The 25,320-nt window shown below is 42.0% G+C and overlaps 2 protein-coding genes across 2 annotated transcripts in view; one reads left to right on the top strand and one right to left on the bottom strand.

Annotated features, from left to right (window-relative positions):
* map6a (microtubule-associated protein 6a) overlaps positions 1-8,836 on the bottom strand; it is a 35,341-nt gene extending 26,505 nt beyond the window's left edge. Inside the window, exon 1 of the mRNA XM_038988420.1 lies at positions 8,087-8,836. Within this exon, the coding sequence (XP_038844348.1) occupies positions 8,087-8,802 (716 nt within the window). The 5' untranslated portion in view covers positions 8,803-8,836. The remainder of the gene's footprint in view (positions 1-8,086) is intronic.
* A 3,480-nt stretch (positions 8,837-12,316) lies between these two features.
* On the top strand, positions 12,317-22,321 carry mogat2 (monoacylglycerol O-acyltransferase 2). The gene is made up of 6 exons (XM_038988933.1): positions 12,317-12,582; positions 13,502-13,680; positions 19,601-19,805; positions 20,281-20,455; positions 21,048-21,247; positions 21,761-22,321. The coding sequence occupies exons 1-6, from the start codon at positions 12,489-12,491 to the stop codon at positions 21,913-21,915; spliced, it is 1,008 nt and encodes a 335-aa protein (XP_038844861.1). The 5' UTR covers positions 12,317-12,488; the 3' UTR covers positions 21,916-22,321.
* Positions 22,322-25,320: the final 2,999 nt, after the last annotated feature.

The following is a 25,320-nucleotide window of genomic DNA, read 5'->3' as shown; positions in this document are numbered from 1 at the left end:
ATGGTATAGAATACAGTATATACATATGAGATAAGTAATGTAGGATATGTAAACATTATTAAAGTGGGGTTATTTAAAGTGACTAGTGATACCATTATTAAGTCAATTTATTAAAGTGGCCAGAGATTTGAGTCTGTATGTTGGCAGCAGCCTCTATGTTAGTGATGGCTGTTTAACATTCTGATGGCCTTGAGATAGAAGCTGTTTTTCAGTCTCTCGGCCCCAGCTTTGATGCACCTGTACTGACCTCGCCTTCTGGATGATAGCGGGGTGAACAGGCAGTGGCTCAGGTGGTTCTTGTCCTTGATTATCTTTTTGGCCTTCCTGTGACATCGGGTGGTGGAGGTGTCCTGGAGGGCAGGTAGTTTGCCCCCGGTGAGGCGTTGTGCAGACCGCACCACCCTCTGGAGAGCCTTGCGGTTGAGGGCGGTGCAGTTGCCATACCAGGCAGTGATACAGCCCGACAGGATGCTCTCGATTGTGCATCTGTAAAAGTTTGTGAGGGTTTTGGGTGATGCTATACTGACGCTTTGCTTGTTTGATTGCCTTGCGGAGGGAATAACTGTACTGTTTGTATTCGGTCATGTTTCCAGTCGCCTTGCCATGATTAAAAGTGGTGGTTCGCGCTTTCAGTTTTGGGCGGATGCTGCCATCCATCCACGGTTTCTGGTTAGGAAAATAGTCACAGTGGGTACGACAACTCCGATGCACTTGCTAACAAACTCGCTCACCGAGTCAGCATGTGCATCATCAATGTTATTGTCTGAGGCTATCCGGAACATACGCCAGTCCACGTGATCGAAGCAATCTTGAAGCGTGGAATACGATTGGTCAGACCAGCGTTGGATGGACCTGAGCATGGGCGTTTCTTGTTTTAGTTTCTGTCTATAGGCTGGGAGCAACAAAATAGAGTCATGTTCAGATTTGCAAAAGGCAAGGCGGGGGAGGGCTTTGTATGAATCGCGGAAGTTAGAGTAGCAATGGTCCAGAATGCTACCGGCTCGTGTCGCACATTCGATATGCTGATAGAATTGAGCAAGTCTTGTTCTCAGGTTAGCTTTGTTAAAATCCCCAGCTACAATAAATGCAGCCTCAGGATGTATGGTTTCCAGTTTACATAGAGGGGAGGGGTTACTATAATCGAAGACAATTCTCTTGGCCGATAATGTGGTCGGCAATTGATTGTAAGGAATTCTAGGTCAGGTGAACAAAAGGACTTGAGTTCCTGTATGTTGTTGTGATTACACCATGAGTCGTTAATCATAAGGCATACACCTCCACCCTTATTCTTACCAGAGAGATGTTTGCTTCTGTTGGTGCGATGCATGAAGAAACCAGGTGGCTGTACCGACTCTGACAACATATCCCGAGTGAGCCATGTTTCCGTGAAACAGAGAATGTTACAATCTCTGTCTCTCTGGAAGGCAACTCGTGCCCTAATTTCGTCCACCTTGATATCTAGAGATTGGGCATTGGCAAGTAATATGCTCGGAAGCGGTGGATGGTGTGCTCGCCTTCTGAATCTGACCACTAGGCCGCTCCGTCTGCCTCTCCTGCGGCGACCGCGTTATTTTGGGTCGGCCTCTGGGATAAGACCCCATGTCCAGTGTGGAGGTCCGAACAAAGGATTCACTTCGGGAAAGACGTATTCCTGGGCATAATGTTGGTAAGTTGACATCGCTTTTTTTATCCAATAGTTCTTCCCGGCTGTATGTAATAACACACATTTTCTGGGCTAACAATGTAAGAAATACATAAAAAAACAAATAACTGCATAGTTTCCTAAGGACCTGAAGCGAGGCGCCATCTTGTCGGCGCCATCTTGCACAGGCGCCATCTTGATCACATCTGTCACAGTCCATACCGTTCACCATCCACTACGTCATGCACTCATGTTATTGTGAAATCAAAATAAAAAGGTGAGAAGTGAGGAATGACTAAAACCTGACATAAAAGCAAGGCTTTCATCATAAATGCTACTTCTTTGGGGCATCCAGGCTGCACAGAATCATTTCAGATGGCCTACATTTTGAAAAGATGAGTCCAGGCATAGTTCTTGGTTCAGCTTCAGTACTTTTGTTTTTGTACCGTGAGGGCAGTTTTATTTACTTCACGGTGCCATAAACAATCTCCTCTGAGAGACAGCTATTTTCCATTGTTTTGGAGAAATGGTTGACTGGCTGAACACAAATTAGGATGTGGTCCAGCTATCCAGTCAGGTTCCATCTGTAACTTGAAGTCAAGAAGCTTCATATCCTATTCTAGGAGAGCTTGGATAAAAGTCCTGGTTTTCTGAACAGGCCTCATTTATGTTGTAGGTCCAGGAGGAGAATTGCATTAACTGAAGCTGATCCTTTTTACATGACTGAATTGGGAGCAACCACTATATGCAGCGAACCTCATTCACATCCTTCATTTGTATGAATGTCACGTCAATCTACAACCATGCAGTGGCATTCGGTGAGACAAAGTTTTATCATACACAAATTATAAACAGTCTCATGAAAGCAAGGTGAATGAAGCCCCTCTGAGCAGTTAAAAGCCCAGTGCAGGGGAAAAAAGTGATTTTCCTGTGTTTTATATATATTTTCACACTATGAGGTTCGAATAATATTGTGAAAATACCGCCTGAAATTTCAGCCTGTTTTGGTTCGATGGAGTTTTGGCCGTAAATTAATTAATAGACCAATAGCACCTAGTTTTCAGTTTTCCCATTCCCACCCAGACCACTCCCAGATAGTCCTAGCAAAATTATTGCTTCAGAAATTGCTCTTTGCTTAGAAGCTATTTTTTATTTGTTTTCAATTAAAATTGTCAAAAATAATCACAGTAAGGTACTTAATTGTTACCTAGAAATGATTTGATATTGCGATTAGAGGTCGACCGATTATGATTTTTCAACGCTGATACCGGTACCGATTATTGGAGGACCAAAGAAAGCTGATACCGATTAATCGGCCGATTTTTATTTATTTATTTGTAATAATGACAATTACAACAATACTGAATGAACACTTATTTTAACTTAATATAATACATCAATAAAATCTATTTAGCCTCAAATAAATAATGAAACATGTTCAATTTGGCTTAAATAATGCAAAAACAAAGTGTTGGCGAAGAAAGTAAAAGTGCAATATGTGCCATGTAAGAAAGCTAACGTTTAAGTTCCTTGCTCAGAACATGAGAACATATGAAAGCTGGTGGTTCCTTTTAACATGAGTCTTCAATATTCCCAAGTAAGAAGTTTTAGGTTGTAGTTATTATAGGACTATTTCTCTCTATACAATTTGTATTTCATATACCTATGACTATTGGATGTTCTTATAGGCACTTTTGTAACGTTCGTCTGATGGTGTATGAACGGACCAAGGTGCAGCGGGTGATGAATACATAACGATTTATTTCAAAACAGACGAAACACTGACAAAACACTAGAACAAACTACAAAACAATAAACGAAGGCAACAGACCTGAAACAAACGAACTTACATATAGACGAAGGACGCAAGAACAGGAACAGACTACCTAAAACGAACGAACAAACGAAACAGTCCCATGTGGATTACACAGACACAGGAACAATCACCCACAAACAAACAGTGAGAACAACCTACCTTAATATGACTCTCAATCAGAGGAAACGTCAAACACCTGCCTCTAATTGAGAGCCATACCAGGCAACCCAAAACCAACATAGAAACAGAAAACATAGACTGCCCACCCAAAACTCACGCCCTGACCAATAAACACATACCAAACAACAGAAAACAGGTCAGGAACGTGACAACTTTAGAATTGCCAGTATAGCTTCCGTCCCTCTTCTCGCTCCTACCTGGGCATGAACTAGGAACACATCGACAACAGCCACCCTCGAAGCAGCGTTACCCATGCAGAGCAAGGGGAACAACTACTCCAAGTCTCAGAGCGAGTGACGTTTGAAACGCTATTAGCGTGCACCCCGCTAACTAGCTAGCCATTTCACATCGGTTACACCAGCCTAATCTCGGGAGTTGATAGGCTTGAAGTCATAAACAGCGCAATGCTTGAAGCACAACGAAGAGCTGCTGGCAAAACGCACGAAAGTGCTGTTTGAATGAATGCTTACGAGCCTGCTGCTGCCTACCACCACAGTCAGACTGCTCTATCAAATCATAGACTTATAACATAATAACACACAGAAATACGAGCCTTAGGTCATTAATATGGTCGAATCCGGAAACTATCATCTCGATAACAAAACGTTTATTCTTTCAGTGAAATACGGAACCGTCCCGTATTTTATCTAACGGGTGGCATCCATAAGTCTAAATATTCCTGTTACATTGCACAACCTTCAATGTTATGTCATAATTACGTAAAATTCTGGCAAATTAGTTCGCAACGAGCCAGGCGGCCCAAACTGTTGCATATACCCTGACTCTGCGTGCAATGAACGCAAGAGAAGTGACACAATTTCACCTGGTTAATATTGCCTGCTAACCTGGATTTCTTTTAGCTAAATATGCAGGTTTAAAAATATTTACTTCTGTGTATTGATTTTAAGAAAGGCATTGATGTTTATGGTTAGGTACAGTCGTGCAACGATTGTGCTTTTTTCGCAAATGCGCTTTTGTTAAATCATCCCCCGTTTGGCAAAGTTGGCTGTCTTTGTTAGGAAGAAATAGTCTTCACACAGTTCGCAACGAGCCAGGCGGCCCAAACTGCTGCATATACCCTGACTCTGTCGCAAGAGAAGTGACACAATTTCCCTAGTTAAAAGTAATTCATGTTAGCAGGCAATATTAACTAAATATGCAGGTTTAAAAATATATACTTGTGTATTGATTTTAAGAAAGGCATTGATGTTTATGGTTAGCTACACGTTGGAGCAACGACAGTCCTTTGTCGCGAATGCGCACTGCATCGATTATATGCAACGCAGGACACGCTAGATAAACTAGTAATATCATCAACCATGTGTAGTTAACTAGTGATTATGATTGATTGATTGTTTTTTATAAGATAAGTTTAATGCTAGCTAGCAACTTACCTTGGCTTCTTACTGCATTCGCGTAACAGGCAGGCTCCTCGTGGAGTGCAATGTAAGGCAGGTGGTTAGAGCGTTGGACTAGTTTAACCGTAAGGTTGCAAGATTGAACCCGAGCTGACAAGGTAAAAATCTGTCGTTCTGCCCCTGAACAAGGCAGTTAACCCACCGTTCCTAGGCCGTCATTGAAAATATAATGTGTTCTTAACTGACTTGCCTAGTTAAATAAAGGTGTACAAAAAAATAAAAATCCGGCCAAATCGGTGTCCAAAAAAAAAAAGATTTCCGATTGTTATGAAAACTTGAAATTGGCCCTTATTAATCGGCCAATCCGATTAATCGGTCGACCTCTAATTGTGATTAAAAAAAGTCTGTATTGGACCTGAAAACTTCAACACGGTCAGACTAGGATATCTGTCTGTCACTCCTCTGTCCTCAGACACCCACATCCCAAGGAGCCTAGTCCCCATCGGCAAGGCTCTTCATAACAGTGTGTGTTTATATGTGTATGTGTGAGCACGTGCGTGATCATGCGTGTGTGTGTGTGTGTGTATGTCAGAGATTAACCAACAGCTGACCTGCTTCTGTCTTTCTCCGTGCTCACACAAACTCAGGGCTCCTACTTGTCACAATGCAGCCATTTCATGCCATGTGAGGACTGAGCAGGTCTCTTTCCGCCCTGGGCTGGTCCCCACTGGCTGCAGAACAATACTGACACAACAACAGTGGAGTGCACCACTGTGACCAGCTGCCAGACTTGTTTTTTATTTTATTTCTACCTTTATTTAACCAGGAAAAGCCCATTGAGACCCAGAGTCTCTTTTTCAAGGGAGACCTGGCCAAGAAGGCAGCAACAATCAATACATTACAGAATTAAAACATACAACAACATGATCCAGCTTTAAAAAAGCATTTGCACTCTTCTGTAACAGTCTTTCATCAACATTTTAAATGAATCCAGTGGCACTGACATATCTACAGTAGACGAAGCATGGATTGTAGACTATTCCATGCCTCTGGTGCACAAGACGAGAAGGCAGTCTTACTTAATAATACTGTAAATGTCCTGGGGACTTTAAGTAGCAACCACTTAGCAGACGGGGTATGGTAACTGCTGGTGGTGAAGGAGACCAGATTACAGAGATAAAAAGGGAGTTTACCCAAAAGGGCTTTGTAGATGAACACATACAAATGTAGCTTACTGCGCATATAAAGTGAGGTCCAACCTACCATTTGGTACAAGGTGCAATGGTGGGTGAGTGACTTGGCATTTATATTAAAGTGCAAGGATGCATGATAAACAGAATCCAGTCTCTGTAAGACTGAGGAGGCTGCATGCATATACAACAAGTCACCATAATCAATTACAGAGAGAAAAGTGGCCTGAACAAGCTTCTTTCTAGCCATAAGTTGGAAGGAAGCCTCATTACGAAAATTAAAACCCAATTTCAATTTAAGCTTCCTCACAAGATTCTCCATATGAACTTTAAAGGACAACTTGTCATCCAACCAAATACCTAAGTATTTGTCGGATGACAATTTTTTAATGGATAATATGACAATGCTCTTCTCTGGCTGAGTGCGAGCTCTAGTAAAGGTCATGAATTTAGTTTGTTGTACATACATGACCAGTTTGAGAGCATAAAGGGAGGCCTGCAGTGACTGAAAACAGTCTGGAGCTCTTCAACAGCCTGAACCAATGAAGGAGCACATGAGTATATGACTATCATCTGCATATAGATGTAACTTTGCTGGTTGCATCCCATTTCCCAAATCACTAATACAAATTGAGAACAACACAGGAGCTAAAATGGAACCCTGGGGCACACCTCTATTAATCTCAAGAAAGCCAGACTTGTTATTGTCCGCATATACACATTGTGTTCTGTCAGAAAGATAGTTCCTAAACCAATTTACTGCCCCTTCACTGAGACCAATGTTACTGAACGTGTTATGTTACTGAACAATGTTCATGGCTAACTAAATCAAAGGCATTTGCTCTCCTCTCTCACACCACCTCATGTCAGGGAGAATATTATTCTCAGCCCTAGTGTTAGTAATATATGCTTTGTGGGTAACTTCAGTAAGGAAGTGTTCTAATATAATTCACAGCTGAGTCAGGCTTAGTTTTGTCATGTCACACTCACTGGGTGAAATGTGTTTCTATTCATCAGACCAGAGGTACTGTGTTTGGCAGTAAGGCTCAGACATAAAGCCTATGGAGTGTGATATCTTGGTCATGGGACTGTACTCTTGCCAAATTAAGCAGAGAACTGAAATAGGACAAGCAATAAGTGGTACTGATGAATCTTGAACAAAGGCACAACTTTCTCAAGTTGTTATCCTCAAACACTCAAACTCTTTGTGGCACTCACTCCCTGGCAACTACTCTGTAAGGAACTCTAATGGGATGTGGCAGATGACTAAACAACTTATCCACCATCTTTGTTCACAGAGCATAACAAAAACATGGCACTGCCGCTGCTCCAAGCTGTGTCTGTGTAAACTGCATATCTAGCACGGGCCTTAGTGCTCAGCTCACTGAGCCAGACAGAGACATGGCAGCTCTCCATCATCATTCATGCACAGTGCATAACGCTGGGACAGAGACAGATTTAGTTTAACAGGGACATTAATTCTACCTCAGCACAAACCTTTTGAATGTAACATTATGTATAAATAAAGACCTTCAGAACAATACGTTTTACTGTTACACTATTTCTATGATCGATGCTGTTTTATCCATGGTACTTTATTGAGGCAAATCTGCTTCAAAGTTTTGAATAGAAAGCAGTGGTTAGAATTCCTTGGTAAAAAAATATGTTTGATGTCTGATACTGAATGATATATCAGGAATATTTTACATGTAGGCCTATTTGCTTATCTCATTAATATGTGACGACCTTCACACAACCTCATATTGAAGGTGAACTCACTCACCTACAACACAGAGGCAAAACATCAGCAAAGCCACTTTGGAAACGCATTAAACATCCACAATGACATGATGCAATGTTTGATTCTGGGTTTTACCTGTGAAGTGCGTTTATAACTTACTTGTATGAGCTGCCAACAGTAACTTCCTGTTTTAACTGCCTGTTTAGCGCATCTAGCGCCGCCCTGCCTCTGGCCCCTGCCGCGTCTTCTCGCTCCACTTTGATGCTAACTTTCTTTTCACCCTCCTTCTCTGCAGGTTGCTTCTTTTTACTCCCTCCCAGGATTTCCTTTTCTTGCAATTTGTCAGCAATTTCGCATTTCTCCACACCGATGTCAACCTCCGCGTGTTTGGACCTATCCTGGACGCGATCATCGCCGATGGAGATGGAGGGATTGGGTCTGGGAATCCAAGGATGGTCACTCCTTTTAGGAATGGGCCACGGCTGGAAATCCTTCTGATATTGTGTCTTGTTATTAAAAGGGATCTCGGGAGTGTGATATTCATTCTTAGGTTTACATGATGGTTCAGGGCGCACTTTCCAGTGCTTAAAGTCTTGCCGCATTACAGAACCACACGCGCGCTCCCCAGACGCAGCGATACCGTAGTTCGCACGAGCCGCTACCGCCTGGTCGCTGTGAATGGGTTGCGTTTCTATGGCGACTGCGCTCGCTTGTGCCTGGTTATGCGGCTGTTTTTGTTGGTGCTGCAGCTTAAGATGCTGCATCTCCGAGACATCGTACCTGGTGAAAACCAATGGCACAGAAATGTCCCCCTTGTCCAGCTGGTTCCAGAAGCGGGCCATACAGCACGCCCTGGTGATGCAGGGCCACGCCATGATGTCGGTTATAGCTCAGCTCCTGCGCGCGATACAATTCTTCAATATGCCACGGATCCGAGCAGGGAAAATGACTGTTTCTCCTCGGCTCTTGATGGGCCCCGGTATCCTGCTAAAGAGGAACAAAATGTCCGAGTTATTGAATGGTGCAATCTCCGATGTTTAGCGATAATAGCCGATTGATAAATCCATGATCCAAATATGAAGATTACTGTCTCGGATGTTTTCCTTTTGCGCTGCTCTCAGCTCTGCCCGTTCTGTCCCGTCATGCACATTGCACTACGACAGGACACTGCAAGGGAAGTCTGCCCCGCCCACGCGCTAGCATCCCCCCATGACAGGATGGATGCTCAGAATTGAAGCAGAGAAATATCACCTGGCATCGTCATCATCACGCAATGTCTACAGTGAGGAGAGACGTTTTGAAGCTTCAACCAATTCAATTCCATTATAGTTTTATGTTTCCATACGTTCACAGCAAGTTACTAAGAATTTGCTAGTAGTAGGCTCATTCACGTAGGCTACAATTGAAGAAGGTAATTAAGCATGACAGGTTGATGGTGTGCTTTAGCATATTAAATAGGGAATAAACTGAGCTGTTGTCCATACTGCAATTGGATGACATTTTTTTCTTTATTTATGTGTCATTGTATGGAGGCTTTGGAGTAAAGTTTTACTTAATAATATGCTTTAATTCCAGTGTGGCCACATATTAATAACTGCATTCCCTTCTCCATCTAAATCAAAAATCCAAGTTAAAGAATAGGACTCAAATCAAACCTTATTTAAAGTGTGTTGGATTTGATTTAGTCCTATTCTTTAAATACAATTTTTGGTTGGGATAGAGATGTGAATCCAACTATCAATTATTAATTTGTAGACAAACTGGAATGGAAGCCAGTCTAAGTCAGTGGCACAGATGATGGAAATATCCAAGCAGAAGATAAATCTCCTTCAAATGTTGATATTTGGTTTTGTTGACAGGCAAACACACTTCAATATCCTTTTGAAACTAATTATGTTGGATTCACATCTCCAAAAATAAATTGAAGAATGGGATCAAGCCAGTGCCTCTGCTGGAACTGCATGACACAAGTCATTTTTCCAACAATTGTTTACAGACAGATTATTTCACTTATAATTCACTGTATCACAATACCAGTGGGTCAGAAGTTTACATAAACTAAATTGACTGTGCCTTTAAACAGCTTGGAAAATTCCAGAAAATGATGTCATGGCTTTAGAAGCTTCTGATAGGCTGATTGACATCATTTGAGTCAATTGGAGGTGTACCTGTGGATGTATTTCAAGGCCTACCTTCAAACTCAGTGCCTCTTTGCTTCACATCATGGGAAAATCAAAAGAAATCAGCCAAGACCTCAGAATAAAAATGTAGACCTCCACAAGTCTGGTTCATCCTTGGGAGCAATTTCCAAACGCCTAAAGGTACAACGTTCATCTGTACAAACAATAGTACGCAAGTATAAACACCATGGGACCACGCAGCCGTCATACCGCTCAGGAAGAGACGCGTTCTGTCTCCTAGAGATGAACGTACTTTGGTGCGAAAAGTGCAAATCAATCCCAGAACAACAGCAAAGGACCTTGTGAAGATGCTGGAGGAACCAGGTACAAAAGTATCTATATCCACAGTAAAACGAGTTCTATATCGACATCACCTGAAAGGCCGCTCAGCAAGGAAGAAGCCACTGCACCAAAACCGCCAGAAAAAAGGCAGACTACAGTTTGCAACTGCACATGGGGACAAATATCGTACTTTTTGGAGAAATGTCCTCTGGTCTGATGAAACAAAAATAGAACTGTTTGGCCATAATGACCATTGTGGAGGAAAAAGGGGGATGCTTGCAAGCTGAAGAACACCATCCCAACCGTGAAGCACGTGGGTGGCAGCATCATGTTGTGGGGGTGCTTTGCTGCAAGAGGGACTGGTGCACTTCACAAAATAGATGGCATCATGAGGTAGGAAAATGATGTGGATATATTGAAGCAACATCTCAAGATATCAGTCAGGAGGTTAAAGCTTGGTCGTAAATGGGTCTTCCAAATGGACAATGACCCCAAGCATACTTCCAAAGTTGTGGCTAAATGGCTTAAGGACAACAAAGTCAAGGTATTGGAGTAGCCATCACAAAGTCCTGACCTCAATTCTATAGAAAATTTGTTGGAAGAACTGAAAAAGCGTGTGCGAGCAAGGAGGCCTACAAACCTGACTCAGTTACACCAGCTCTGTCAGGAGGAATGGGCCAAAATTCACCCAACTTATTGTGGGAAGCTTTTGGATGGCTACCTGAAACGTTTGACCCAAGTTAAACAATTTAAAGGCAATGCTACCAAACACTAATTGAGTGTATATAAACGTCTGACCCACTGGGAATGTGATGAAAGAAATAAAGCTGAAATAAATCATTCTCTCTACTATTATTCTGACATTTCACATTCTTAAAATAAAGTGGTGATCCTAAAACAACAATTTTTACTAGGATTAAATGTCAGGAATTGTGAAACTGAGTTTAAATGTATTTGGCTAAGGTGTATGTTAACTTCCAACTTCAACTGTACATATCCTTTAAATTGTGTTGTCAACAAAACACAATTCAATATTACTTTTTTAATACAGTGAATGGCCTAAAGTTAAGGCTATCTTACAAACTAATTTAACATTCAACCTCAAAATGGGTAACTTACCCATGGCCACATTTTGAGGTTACTGTAACTATAAACGTATTCTTATATAATCATATAAAGCATGCATATTCAAGATAGCATGCATAGGTCATCTTAGGTCGGTGGAGATCTTCACAATTGCTTTAATAATCTGTGCAGAAATCTTGAGTAACAACTAAACCAAAAATCAGACATTGTTTTTCCATTGAAATTTGGTTGTACTTTTAGATTGTTGAAAGCATAGTGATAATGCATTAGAAATTCAACTAACTTTTGCCTTTTTTTTCCAATAATTCATCATATAAACCACCGAAAAGAAAGATTGATAGCACAGGGCTAATCTCTCTTTAGGGTGCGTTGGGCCAGTAACCAAAAAGTCGCTGGTTTGAATCCCCACACCTACTAAGTGAAGAATCTGTCTGTGCCCTTGAGCAAGGCACTTAACTCTAATTGCTCCTGTAAGACGTTCTGGATAAGAGTGTCTGCTAAGTGACTAAAATGTGAATCAACTGCTCAAAACCCTTTTATAAGCACCTGGATAAAACGTATTGGGGCTGAGCACTGATTGGTGAACAGCAGAACATCAAGAGTTTCAATCACCAGAAGACAACACACTTAATGGAAAACTAATCTGGATATTGATTGGCTACAGGCTGTCAAAGTATGCAGTATCTATAAATAGATAATATAAATTTAACACTATTGTTGCTGACAGCTCACTGTACAATAACTTTACTTTGTTTATTGTTCAAAGTGAAGGGCATTTAAAGCTGCTCAGTAACAGCAAGATCAAAGTTCTTGAAGCTATAGATATGGATTGAGTAATCAACCCATTCATTGAAAGGATTACAGAGATAAAACGATAAGAAGACTAAAGAAAGAGGGAGAGAGGCAGACTTTGTACCCACTTTGTTCACTCCTCTCCTGGGTGTACTAGTCCCAGACCTCACCCTCCCATCTGCCTGCACTGCCTAGCTCTCGGCTCTCTCCAGTTCCTCACCATGAAGATCCAATTTGCCCCTACTGACTTGCCACTAACCAGGAGACTGCAGATGGCCTCAGTGCTGCAGTGGGTCTTTTCCTTTCTCGGCCTGGGTGAGTGTCTGTGTCTCTGCTCTGTTTGTCCTGACCTGTCTATGTGTGTCTGTGTGCTGTGCAACGGTGTTAGTTAGTCTTTCTTCCTCATTGCGTAACAAGTGGGGAGGCTTGTGTATAGTTTTGTTTATTTAATGGGTTGCTCGGTGTGGAGAAGCTGAAATTGAATTCTATGAGAGTTGCCAGGCAGGCTCACTGCTGGCTGACTTCCTTGAGCCCATGGAGTTGTGCCTGAAACGGACCAAAGAAAGTGCATGCAGAAGACACTGCCTTAAGTTACTCTTTACTAACTCTTACATAACATGTGTTAGACAGTGGAGACACCTCCATGGTCTTCCGTGCATGATATCATGCCAGTGTGTGTCACAATAGATTTGTCCATTAGGCCATCCACACTTTTTATTCTCCCATAGAGGGATTGGATACATCAGTGGTACCTAGTGGACAAGAGGGAACTCACTGCTTGGTATTGGTTTTTCATGACCAAGAAACTCTGGGTCCTAGTTATTGGTTAATCTGTTCAAGTCATGTGGTCAAACTCATGGCTTGAGTTGTAGTACAATTCTTGGTTTGCTTAGAAGGTCTCTCTCTCTCTACCCCTCCCTAGCTTTTTCTCTCTTCCCTGTCCCTCTCTCTCTATCCCTGTCCCTCTGCTGCTCAGTGCGTCAGCAGGTTAAGTTGTAACCTAATAGTGCAGTGCCCTTCACCTCATAAAGCTGCTCTATCAACCTCAAGGCACCCCAACTTATAGACTGCCGCACTTCCACTGTTTTTCTCATATAAACGACCAAATCACATAGAAAACTAAATACATGTATTCCATTTCTGTGAAATAGATTTTTAACACTAATATTCCCAGTTGACTAATGTTTATGTGTCTCTGTCTGTCTGGCTCTCTGTATTGGTCGTCTTACTCCAGCTCCATGCTGCATCATGATGTTCCTTGTGTTGATGTTCACGCGGTTCTGGCTGATCAGCGTGCTGTATGCCTGTTGGTTTTTCGTCGACTGGGAAACGCCGTCTAAGGGGGGCCGCAAGTTCCACTTCCTGTGCCATCTACGTGTCTGGGACTACATGAGGGACTACTTCCCTGTCAAGGTGGGATGACTTTACTGACTTTACAGATTTTACTGATTTTACTGCGAGCTGCTGATGACAATACTCAGTCAGAACTGTAGTGTAGAGTTGTCCTTTTTTTAATGTTCAGTTGAGAATACATGTTTCATATAAATACAGACAATTCTCATACATTCTCTGTGGGAGTGCATATACTATGGAGATGTAAAGTCCTTTATTCAATTTATTGGTTAGAGGTCAGGCAGTATCTCCAACATCTCTTGCTACCAGTAAACTCTATCATCCTCATCTCAAATCCCCCCTGTGTTATTTGGACTGGAGGCTAGAGCCCTCCGCAGCGGATGAGTCCAGCGATCTGGCAGTGGCTCCTCAGCCCTTATCTCTATACAGGAGCAGGCAGGGCCCAGCCAGACAGCACAACTGATAATGCCAATTATAGAATGAGGTCTCTCATTGTGTGGAGGTATGTATGCTCCCTCCGCATGATGGCCACATCCTCCTGCTGCCCATTCTGATCCCACTGTAATTGGCTCATTTGCTGTCAGATCTCATTCTTTGTCAGGTCTCAGCTTAGGAGTGATGCCAGAAAAATACATATGAGTGTTTGTGTCTGTATTATTTAGGGGGCTTATCAATAAAAGAGCAGGGCCCAGGTCAGTGCATGTTTTTTGACACGAGGGAGGGATGGGCCCTTCCACAGCTGTTGCTGGTTGATGTCTCCATCTAGTGGTGGAATATGGATTGTGCATAGAGAGACAAGTTCAGCTGAGAGATGTAAATTGGAATTTATTTGATCATCAATGGTCTTATCCTAAGAACTGTCTCTGCTGAGATGGGTCCACGCTCTTGCCCGTGGTCAGAATTTACACTTTGTTCTGTACTGATAAGCACTGATAAGCATGTGAACATCAACAACAAAATGGCTCAGCAGTGTATTTCTCCTTCCAGTTACAATGCAGAACTTTGTTATCTACTATAAACTATTTCAAAGTTTCAATCGGGTCACATGAGTAATTATAAATTCTTTGCCATTGTTAAATCCATGATTCTGACAGAAATAAAAATGGAGCCGACAGTTCTCCCGTGCTTCTAGCCGTGCTTCTAGCCGCGCCGTGCTTCTAGCCGTGCTTCTAGCCGTGCCGTGCTTCTAGCCGTGCTTCTAGCCTCCCGGGTGGCGCAGTGGTCTAGGGCACTGCATCGCAGTGCTAGCTGCGCCACCAGAGTCTCTGGGTTCGCGCCCAGGCTGGGCCGGCCGCAACCGGGAGGTCCGTGGGGCGACGCACAATTGGCATAGCGTCGTCCGGGTTAGGGAGGGCCAGTAGGGATATCCTTGTCGCAGTATGTAAAATGTAATGAAATGTAAAAAATGTAAAAATAAAATAAAAAAATGTAATAAAATGTATGCACTCTACTGTAAGTCGCTCTGGATAAGAGCGTCTGCTAAATGACTAAAATGTAAAATGTTCTAGCTCTTAGAAAACTTTGCAGTATTTTGTGTTTTTGTGTTTCGTTAGCTCTAGCAACACAAGCATTTCGCTACACCCGCAATAACATCTGCTAAACACGTGTATGTGACAAATTTGATTTGATATAGAACTATTTTTTCGCTTGAACTGAGTCTCTTTCTTTAAAGCTTCTATTGATCATTGTAATCAAAGATACAATTGGTATTTTCAGATGACCTAGAAATCAGCCTCAGATAAATGTAGTGTTTATCTTATTCAGAGATGCGTTTAAATTTCCAAGGACAGTCTAAGTGGGACATACCAATGTAAACCTTCATTGTAAACATGTAACAAAGCATGCTCATCAAATTGTTCATTTTTATGTTAATATCCCATTATCTTTTCTATTAGTTATAATAGTTATCTGCTTTTACTGTTACATGAAATGGTACAGAAAATGGAATACTAGCTAAGTTCTTCAAAAAAAGTGATTATAGGAAAAACAGTGATACTAGGGCAAGAGACTTGCTATGAATTATACTGTATCTGTTGTTATCAGTGAGTCTGATATCTTTCTTGATAGGATGCTTATCTCTTGTACTGTTGTACTTAGCACAGTGTGTCCTTACCATCACCTTTCCTGTGTGTCCAGTGTTTTCCCAAGGCCACGTCTTTCTCCTTACTGGAGAAATACTGAAAGAGCACATTTTTTACTTCACTTGTTGGTATGTAGGACTGCAGTTTGAACGGCTAGTTCAAGGCTTCTGTTCTTTTCTATAACCAGTACGGAACACAATATATGGTCTATACTTGGCATGTAGGTTTCTCACTTACTGTATGAGTGGCACAAATTGCGATATGGGGGTGGGGAATGAGAGGGGCTATGCAAAATAAATACTGTAGTATTTGCTATAGTTAAAGTGTAATGTTTTTGCAGACTGTAGTATTTACTAGTGTTTTTATGCAGATAATACTGTAGTATTTACTATAGTATTCTGCAATATACTATAACATTCTATAATAAGTACTACACATAATCGAAGGAGACTACAGTGTGTAGTATAGTATACTACAGTTTATTACATTCTGTAGTAAGTACTGTTGTATTCTATAGTAAACTAGTATTTTTTCATTTGGTTATTGAGTTTACAGACAGATTTGTATTAAGGCAAATATGTTTGACAGTTTTTCTCAATCACATTTAAGCATTTCTTGGAACAATGTTATCGATTTTCAAAGTTATCAATGTTGGAGATGATCAAATCAAATCAAATTTTATTGGTCACATACACATGGTTAGCAGATGTTAATGCGAGTGTAGCGAAATGCTTGTACTTAGGAGTAACCCAACTTTTAAAAAGATATCACAGAAATTAGGCAGTCCTCATTGCCTAGATATTTCCCTATATTGTACATGGTATGAATGATGAGAAGATTTCAGACCTTTGTGCACAGTAGTTACAGAATGCTGTAAACAATTGCACACATTTATCTTCTAATGAAAACAATGTGTTAATATTCTGTGAAGAAAGCACTTATCAGTGAATTTTGTATTCACTCATGACATTTGAATTTAGTTTTGCAAAAGGGGGCGTTAGATATTCAACTCGGGTACAAAGGCAAGAAAATTATCAGAAGTTCTGTAAATGTATTTGAGCATTTGATCATTGCTGTTTTGCTATAGAGACGTTTTAACACAGATCCAAAAAATGGTTGTACAAAATTTCCCATAAGGTCTGCCCGGCGAAGGAAAGGCGCCCTGTGAGAAAAGTTATATGAGAAACAGTGACACTTTCTGAATGTCCTGAAATTATAAATCCCAACCCAAGCTGTACTGTGCAAGTAGGCACATTGCATATTATTTTTCAGGTTTTCACTCTTAGTCACACTTTTTAATAGAAAAACAACATTAGATGTTCTAAGTCCATAACAATGTTTAAACCACATCCAGAGACCACTTTTGTGGTCTGGGGAAAATGTATGAACTGTAGAGTGTAGTTACCCTTTAATTCAAGTGTGGTGTTTTTGTAAAATTGAGTTTGCAAAACGAATGGCCACTGGATTGATGCAAATAATCATGATATCATTCTATCAGGTAGGCATAGGCTAGTTTGTAGCTAGTTTCCATTTTATTGAGAAGGTTTTTGGGAAAGCCTTTCCATCTACCAGAAGACGGCTAGGATTGCTATATTTTTCTTAACTTGCTTCAAAGTAGCCTATAGAGGCAATTATTTTATAAAGACTTCCTCGGATGCGTTCTATTGGTTTTCTGTTAACTTTCTTTCATTGTCTAGCAGCCAAAGGCATTATCCTATTATCCTAGTCACATTAGCAACCCATGATAGTTGCTGCATCTTTAGATCTTCCCTCTTTCTAAATTTCTAATGATATTTCCATCTCTGTCCATGAAACCGTTTGCATGTGTGGTGCACATTTTAGAATGGTGTTTTCCTGCAAATTTGCTTTTTGGAATATTTGCATGTAGGCCTACCGCCGTGTGCACATTGCTGCGCCTAAAATGTAAAGAAATGTATAGTTTATCAACATTTTAAGCTAAACATTCTGATCTGTTCCATCAACCTTAATCATTTATATGGTGTATGCCTCCACTACACTACTTTGATATGCATCATGGGGATTAAGAAGTGAGTATACGCAATGGACGCAGAAAAAAATAAGTGGGTTTATGACCACTACACCACTGAGAAAAACTGTATTAGAGAGAGTAATGTCTCCCTCAAGCAAAACATGAATTGGTTCTGAATGCCACATGGTGAATTTACACAGATCGATTCCACAAGGGAATTTACAGTGAACGAGCATCATCATCGTTAGTTCATATGGACTTTCCTTAATTTCTCAAGGAAAGATACACAACCAGATACCAAGTATCAAACAAAGATCACTTCTTCAAACCTGGAATGTAATTTCCCTTGTATTATCCCCTAAGTGCCAACTGAGCATCTGACTTCATGCATTATTAAGGCTGGAATAAAGAGCAAATGTTAGTCTGAACAGAGCAGTGTCCTTCAGAGGGTGTTATCGCTTTTACTGAGGTCTGGTTCTCCACTACCATCCCTAATGACAGCGTCATTTCCTCCGCCTGCACCCCGACATGCAAACTGAAAACATGTGACTACAGTTTATAGACACTGACTCCTCTCATCACTTTGAATTTGGAGAATGTATACACTTTTCGTCATGTTTGAACCCAACTCCAAGCCAAAATCCAACAGCATGCCTAAAACCTCTGCTGAGTTCAAATGGTAGAGTTAAATATAATGTAGGTTACTGTATATCAAGCATGAGTGGGAGATTATGTGAAAAATGGGTTCACCGTATCAGCGGGCATAGGAGTGGACACCCATTCTGTTTGTAAACATGGAGGAACAGGAGCTAATACAAATAGAGGCTGTCTCCAGTACAGACCAAAATAATTTGTGGTCATTAAATAATTGGCCAGTGTTATCTCTATGGCAACCCATGACTAGAGCTCCATTCTCACTCATACGACATCTTTGTTGGCCAATAAGCCAAACTTTGATAAAGCTTCATTCCCCAATATACATTCAGTACACTCCCAAACATGCATTCCCCATGCTGAGATATTGGGGTCAGCCAAATACCCCCAGACATCCGATGACTGCATGGCCCCAGACAACAGAATCAGAAATATTATTGGCATATTTAGTCTTAGAGTTTGACTAATTCTGTAATCTGGTTTTGGAAACAGCAAAATCTCATGATTAGACAGAGGATTACAGACAAACAAGAGAAGGAACGAGAGAAGGTCAAACGGGTTATTAACAATTGGTGGTTCGTCCTTGAATGAATCATCTCAATCCATTAAGTCAATGCAGCCCACCCAAAGCCTGCTTAGTGTTTACTATGACTACCCTTGCTTTGCTAGTAAGAGGTTAGCGTAGCCCTATAACTAATAGGTGTGGACTTGATTATTGGAGCTCATTGGCCTTGGTCTGCTAATCTCAAACACTGAGGTCGATACAAAAAGTGTTTTTAGCAGCTTTGGTTTGACATGTATGGGCATAACATTCCCGGCATATGGCTAGCTAACAAGAAACTTTGCCCCCATCCAGTGACCTGTGACCATCCTATCAAGGGAGACAACAGGCATGATCCTTCCTCCTGTTTATCTCCTATCTGCCCGTGCAAAGAGACAGGCGACACTGGTTGATACTGGTTAGAGGCAGGATAGTCTCTACTCACAGCCCCTGTGGAGGCAGGCGAACAACAACTAGAACTCACACAGGTGACATGTGATGAAGATACACATGACATGAAGATATAGGCCAAATACCTGGAAGTCAATTCATAGGCTTCCTAGAGATTCAATATATCTTTGAAACGTTTCAGAAAATCTCTCACAAAGATTCAGATTTAGAAATGAATGTGATGCACCCTGTTTACTGTATAGTACATAACTACATAACTATTATGACTATTGAATTCACAAGTGAATCCCCTGTGTGTTGCAGCTGGTGAAGACAGCAGACTTGGACCCCGGGAAGAACTATATCCTTGGTTTCCATCCCCATGGGGTGCTGGTGGCTGGAGCCTTCATTAACTTCTGTACGTACGCTACAGGTTTCAGGAAGCTGTTCCCTGGCCTTGACAGCTTCCTGCTGATGCTGCCTCTCTGGTTCAGAGCCCCCTTCTTCAGAGACTACATCATGATGGCAGGTTAGTGGGGTTGGGTTTAGGTCAAGGCCGGGTTACTGTGAAACACTTTGACATACAGTATAAAAAACATTAAGAACTCTTTCCATGACATAGACTGACCAGGTGAATCCAGGTGAAAAGCTATCATCCCTTATTGATGTCACTTGTTAAATCCACTTTAATCAGTGTAGATGAAGGGAAGGAGACCAGTTAAAGAAGGATTTTTAAGCCTTTAGACAATTGAGACATGGATTTTGTATGTGTGCCATTCAGAGGGTGTTCTGAATGTTTGGTATACTCAGTGTATGTTGCTGTAAAGACAAGAGGGTAATATAAATACATCGGATTCACTAGTTGATTGATTGATTGGGGACAACCAGCATGATGCAAATTAACATCTTTGAGTTTGATCATCGTTCGACAGTGAAGAATAGTGTACCAAACTTTCCCCCCACTGTTACGAACACCTGACCTGTGTGTCTAATGTGTTTCCCAGGTCTGATTCCCTCGGACAAGGAGAGTGCCAGCTATCTGTTACGTCGACAGGGAGGTGGGAATGCTGTTGTTATAGCAGTGGGAGGAGCCCCCGAGGCCCTGGACGCACGCCCTGGCGCTTTCACCATTCTCTTGGCCAATAAGAAAGGTTTTGTCAAACTGGCAATGGAACATGGGTAAGACCAGTGCCAGAGGGGAAGGAGGACATTTTATTATCTTTGTCTCTGATGAAATCTTATAACTACTCTCATGGTTGCACAAGTGACTTCAATTGTATCAATCACTTCATCATAGTTTGATATGAATATGTACAGTGTGTACTTGTGGGCAGCTTCCTGAAATAGTGACTTGTGTAAGCCCTTTGGGAATTTCTATTGGGTGCGTGCAAGCACTGTATGACATGCAGAGGGACGAGTCAAGTGACACCAGTGTTACACAATTCAGTTTTCCCTTGACTTTGCTGGTTATACAGCAAGTCCAGCTACAGTAGCTCATAACTTATTTTGTGGGATACACAAAGCTTGCTCAAATCACGTGTTTTACATGACTGCTTATGAATTTCATAAATAGTAGAATAGTTTAGGAATAACTTCAACACCTAGTAGTGAAATGGAAACTGCATGGGTCTGCGTTCTACAAATATACTGTACCTTACAAACTCATAGAGATGACCGTAACAAAACTGAAGGCCAAACTTCTGTCTCAACTCACCTCACCTCTCTTCCACCCCTCTCCGCATCTCCTCTCCTCCACCTATTCCCTCTATAGTGCCCATCTGGTGCCAGTCTTCTCCTTTGGAGAGAACGAGTTGTTTGACCAGGTGGAGAACCCTCGAGGCACCTGTCTCCGCTGGATTCAGGACAAGCTGCAGAGCATCATGGGTATCTCTCTGCCTCTCTTCCATGCGCGGGGCATCTTCCAGTACAGCTTTGGTATCATGCCCTACAGGAAGCCCATCAACACTGTGGGTGAGTCACTGTCTGATCTTCACTGTCACTCTGAATTAATGCCTAGGACAATGTTCCAATTTCATAGTTAAGTAGACCAGATAACTCTAAGCAAGGTTTTAGAAATGTTGGGCCTTGCCAGTTGAAGCCAGAGGGGTTATCAGTAGCTGTCCACTATATCTACCCAATTTATTTATCCTTTTCTCTAGCTTAAAGGGACTATGTTGCAAAGGCAATTTTTGTTTTTGGCAGTAAACTATCTGGCAGAGAGGGACACATTTGCCCATTGGATATATTTGACTTGCTAGATAGTTTGATTGCGTCAGTTGGCTGCAACCTCTCAGCAACAGTGGCTGGCACTGTGTACATCTATTTGGCAATCCCCACTTGAAAATGCCATCATATTATGTTAAACAAATACCTTCAATAAAAATCATATCCAAAAAGCAAATACATTTTTGTGCGTTATGCACTACTACAGTAACCTATATTTGAACGTGATATCATCATGCATACCCTTTGACCTCTACACAGTGGGACGACCAATCAGAGTGGAGAAGAATGAAAAGCCCACAGTGGAGGAGCTGGATGCCCTCCATCAGCTCTACACAGAAGAACTCAGCCAGCTGTTTGAGGAGCACAAGGGCAAGTACGGAGTGCCAGAGGACCAACACCTTAGCTTCGTCTGAGCAGAACTCACAACCAGGAGTGAGAGAGAGAGGGTAGAGGGAGAGAAAAGAGAGGGGAGGAGAAGGAGAGGAAAGAGAGGCGAGAGAGGCTTCCAAACCACCTTTGGCGTTGCACCACCAAATCCTCTCACTTGACTTTCCTCAAACAGATAAACCTTTACTGCCATAACCAACTGAAGGATCCAGACCAAACTACAGAAGACAAGCAAACCAATGAATTGATATGGACATGTAATATGATATGGATATGGATATGGATATTTCCCTTCATGTAAACCACTGTATTGAGTATGTGCCCATCCCACACTTATTTACTTATTTCCCATCTTAAGAAAAATGTAATGTCTGCAGATATTTTACAAAATATAAAAAAATCTGTGTTTTTAAAAAAATGCATAAATGTACACTGTTTAAGCGCTCAATATGCCCAATTCTTTCAGATGGTAGCCTACATGCATTTTCCATTCCTCAGGACAAGGTAACAGGGGACTAGTATAATTATCCGAGAGCCACATTTCTTCACTTATTCCCGAGACATCTGTCAAGAGGATTTGAAGTGACATCTGTCAGGGAGATTTGAGACTTGTGTAAGGGTTATTTCCATGTAAAAAGACCCATGAGCACCAACATGTGCAGTTTATAGGAGGAGCATATCAAATTGTCAAACGAAAGCTAAGAGCCACTACTTATTTTAAAATTAAAAATGTTATTTCACCTTTATTCAACCAGGTAGGCTAGTTGAGAACAAGTTCTCATTTACAACTGCGACCTGGCCAAGATAAAGCAAAGCAGTTTGACACATACAACAACACAGAGTTACACATGGAATGAACAAACACAGTCAATAATACAGTAGAAAAAGCCTATGTACAGTGTGTGCAAATGAGGTAAGATAAGGGAGGTAAGGCAATAAGTAGGCCATGGTGGCGAAGTAATTACAATATAGCAATTAAACACTGGAGTGATAGATGTGCAAAAGATGAATGTGCAAGTAGAGATACTGGGGTGCAAAGGAGCAAGATAAATAAATAAATACAGTATGGGGATGAGGTAGTTGGATGGGCTATTTACAGATGGGCTATGTACAGGTGCAGTGATCAGTGATCAGTGAGCTGCTCTGACAGCTGGTGCTTAAAGTTAGTGAGGAAGATATGAGTCTCCAGCTTCAGTGATTTTTGCAGTTCGTTCCAGTCATTGGCAGCAGAGAACTGGAAGGAAAGGTGGCCAAAGGAGGAATTGGCTTTGGGGGTGACCAGTGAAATATACCTGCTGGAGCGAGTGCTACGGGTGGGTGCTGCTATGGTGACCAGTGAGCTGAGATAAGGCGGGGATTTACCTAGCAAAGACTTGTAGATGACCTGGAGCCAGTGGGTTTGGCGACGAGTATGAAGCGAGGGCCAGCCAACGAGAGCATACAGGTCGCAGTGGTGGGTAGTATATGGGGCTTTGGTGACAAAACGGATGGCACTATGATAGACTGAATCCAGTTTGTTGAGTAGAGTGTTGTAGGCTATTATGTAAATGACATCGCCGAAATCGAGGATCGGTAGGATGGTCAGTTTTACAAGGGTATGTTTGGCAGCGTGAGTGAAGGATGCCTTGTTAGGAAATAGGAAGTCGATTCTAGATTTAATTTTGGATTGGAGATGCTTATTGTGAGTCTGGAAGGAGAGTTTACAGTCTAACCAGACACCTAGGTATTTGTAGTTGTCCACATATTCTAAGTCAGAACCGTCCAGAGTAGTGGTGCTGGACGGGCGAGCAGGTGCGGGCAGCGATCGGTTGAAGAGCATGCATTTAGTTTAACTTGCATTTAAGAGCAATTGGAGGCCACGTAAGGAGAGTTGTATGGCATTGAAGCTCGTCTGGAGGTTAGTTAACACAGTGTCCATAGAAGAGCCAGAAGTATACAGAATGGTGTCGTCTGCGTAGAGGTGGAATTGGAGAATCACCAGCAGCAAGAGCGACATCATTGATGTATACAGAGAAGAGAGTCGGCCCGAGAATTGAACCCTGTTCAATTGAACCCCTCCGATTTGACATACTGAACTCTATTAGAGAAGTAGTTGGTGAAGCAGGCGAGGCAGTCATTTGAGAAAACGAGGCTGTTGAATCTGCCGATAAGAGTGTGGTGATTGACAGAGTTGAAAGCCTTGGCCAGGTCGATGAAAACGGTTGCACAGTATTGTCTCTTATCGATGGTGGTTATGATATAATTTAGGACCTTGAGCGTGGCTGAGGTGCACCCATGACGAGCTCTGAAACCAGATTGCATAGCGGAGAAGGTACAGTGGGATTCGAAATGGTCGGTAATCTGTTTGTTAACTTGGCTTTCGAAGACCTTAGAAGGGTAGGGTAGGATAGATATAGGTCTGTAGCAGTTTGGGTCTAGTGTGTCTCCCCCTTTGAAGAGGGCTATGACCGCGGCAGCTTTCCAATCTTTGGAAATCTCAGATGATACGAAAGAGAGGTTGAACAGGCTAGTAATAGGGGTTGCAACAATTTCGGTGCTCTTATTCTCCATGGACTTTACAGTGTCCCAGAACCTTTTTAAGTTTGTGCTACAGGATGCAAATTTGAAAAAGCTAGCCTTAGCTTTCCTAACTGCCTGTGTATATTGGTTCCTAACTTCCCTGAAAAGTTGCATATCACAGGGGCTATTCGATGCTAATGCAGTATGCCACAGGATGTTTTCGTGGTCTGGAGTAAACCAAGGGCTATATCTGTTCCTGGTCCTACATTTTTTGAATGGGTCATGCTTATATAAGATGGTGAGGAAGGCACGTTTAAAGAATAACTAGGCATCCTCTACTGACGGGATGAGGTCAATATCCTTCCAGGATACCCGGGCCAGGTCGATTAGAAAGGCCTGCTCGCTGAAGTGTTTTAGGGAGCGTTTGACAGTGATGAGGGGTGGACGTTTGACCGCGGACCCATTATGGATACAGGCAATGAGGCAGTGATCGCTGAGATCTTGGTTGAAAACAGCAGAGATGTATTTGGAGGGCAAGTTGGTTAGGATGATATCTATGAGGGTGCCCGTGTTTACGGATTTGGGGTTGTACCTGGGAGGTTCATTGATAATTTGTGTGAGATTGAGGGCATCAAGCTTAGATTGTAGGATGGCTGGGGTGTTAAGCATGTCCCAGTTTAGGTCACCTAGCAGCACGAGCTCTGAAGATAGATGGGGGGCAATCAATTCACATATGGTGTCCAGTGCACAGCCAGGGGCAGAGGGTGGTCTATAGCAAGCGGCAACAGTGAGAGACTTATTTCTGGAAAGGTGGATTTTTAAAAGTAGAAGCTCAAATTGTTTGGGTACAGGCCTGGATAGTAAGACAGAACTCTGCAGCCTATCTCTGCAGTAGATTGCAACTCCGCCCCCTTTGGCAGTTCTATCTAGTC

This window comes from Salvelinus namaycush, chromosome 3, assembly GCF_016432855.1.
Source record: "Salvelinus namaycush isolate Seneca chromosome 3, SaNama_1.0, whole genome shotgun sequence".
NCBI lineage: Eukaryota > Metazoa > Chordata > Actinopteri > Salmoniformes > Salmonidae > Salvelinus > Salvelinus namaycush.
The sequence above is the reverse complement of the archived record's forward strand: the minus strand, read 5'-3'. Positions and strand labels throughout refer to the sequence as shown.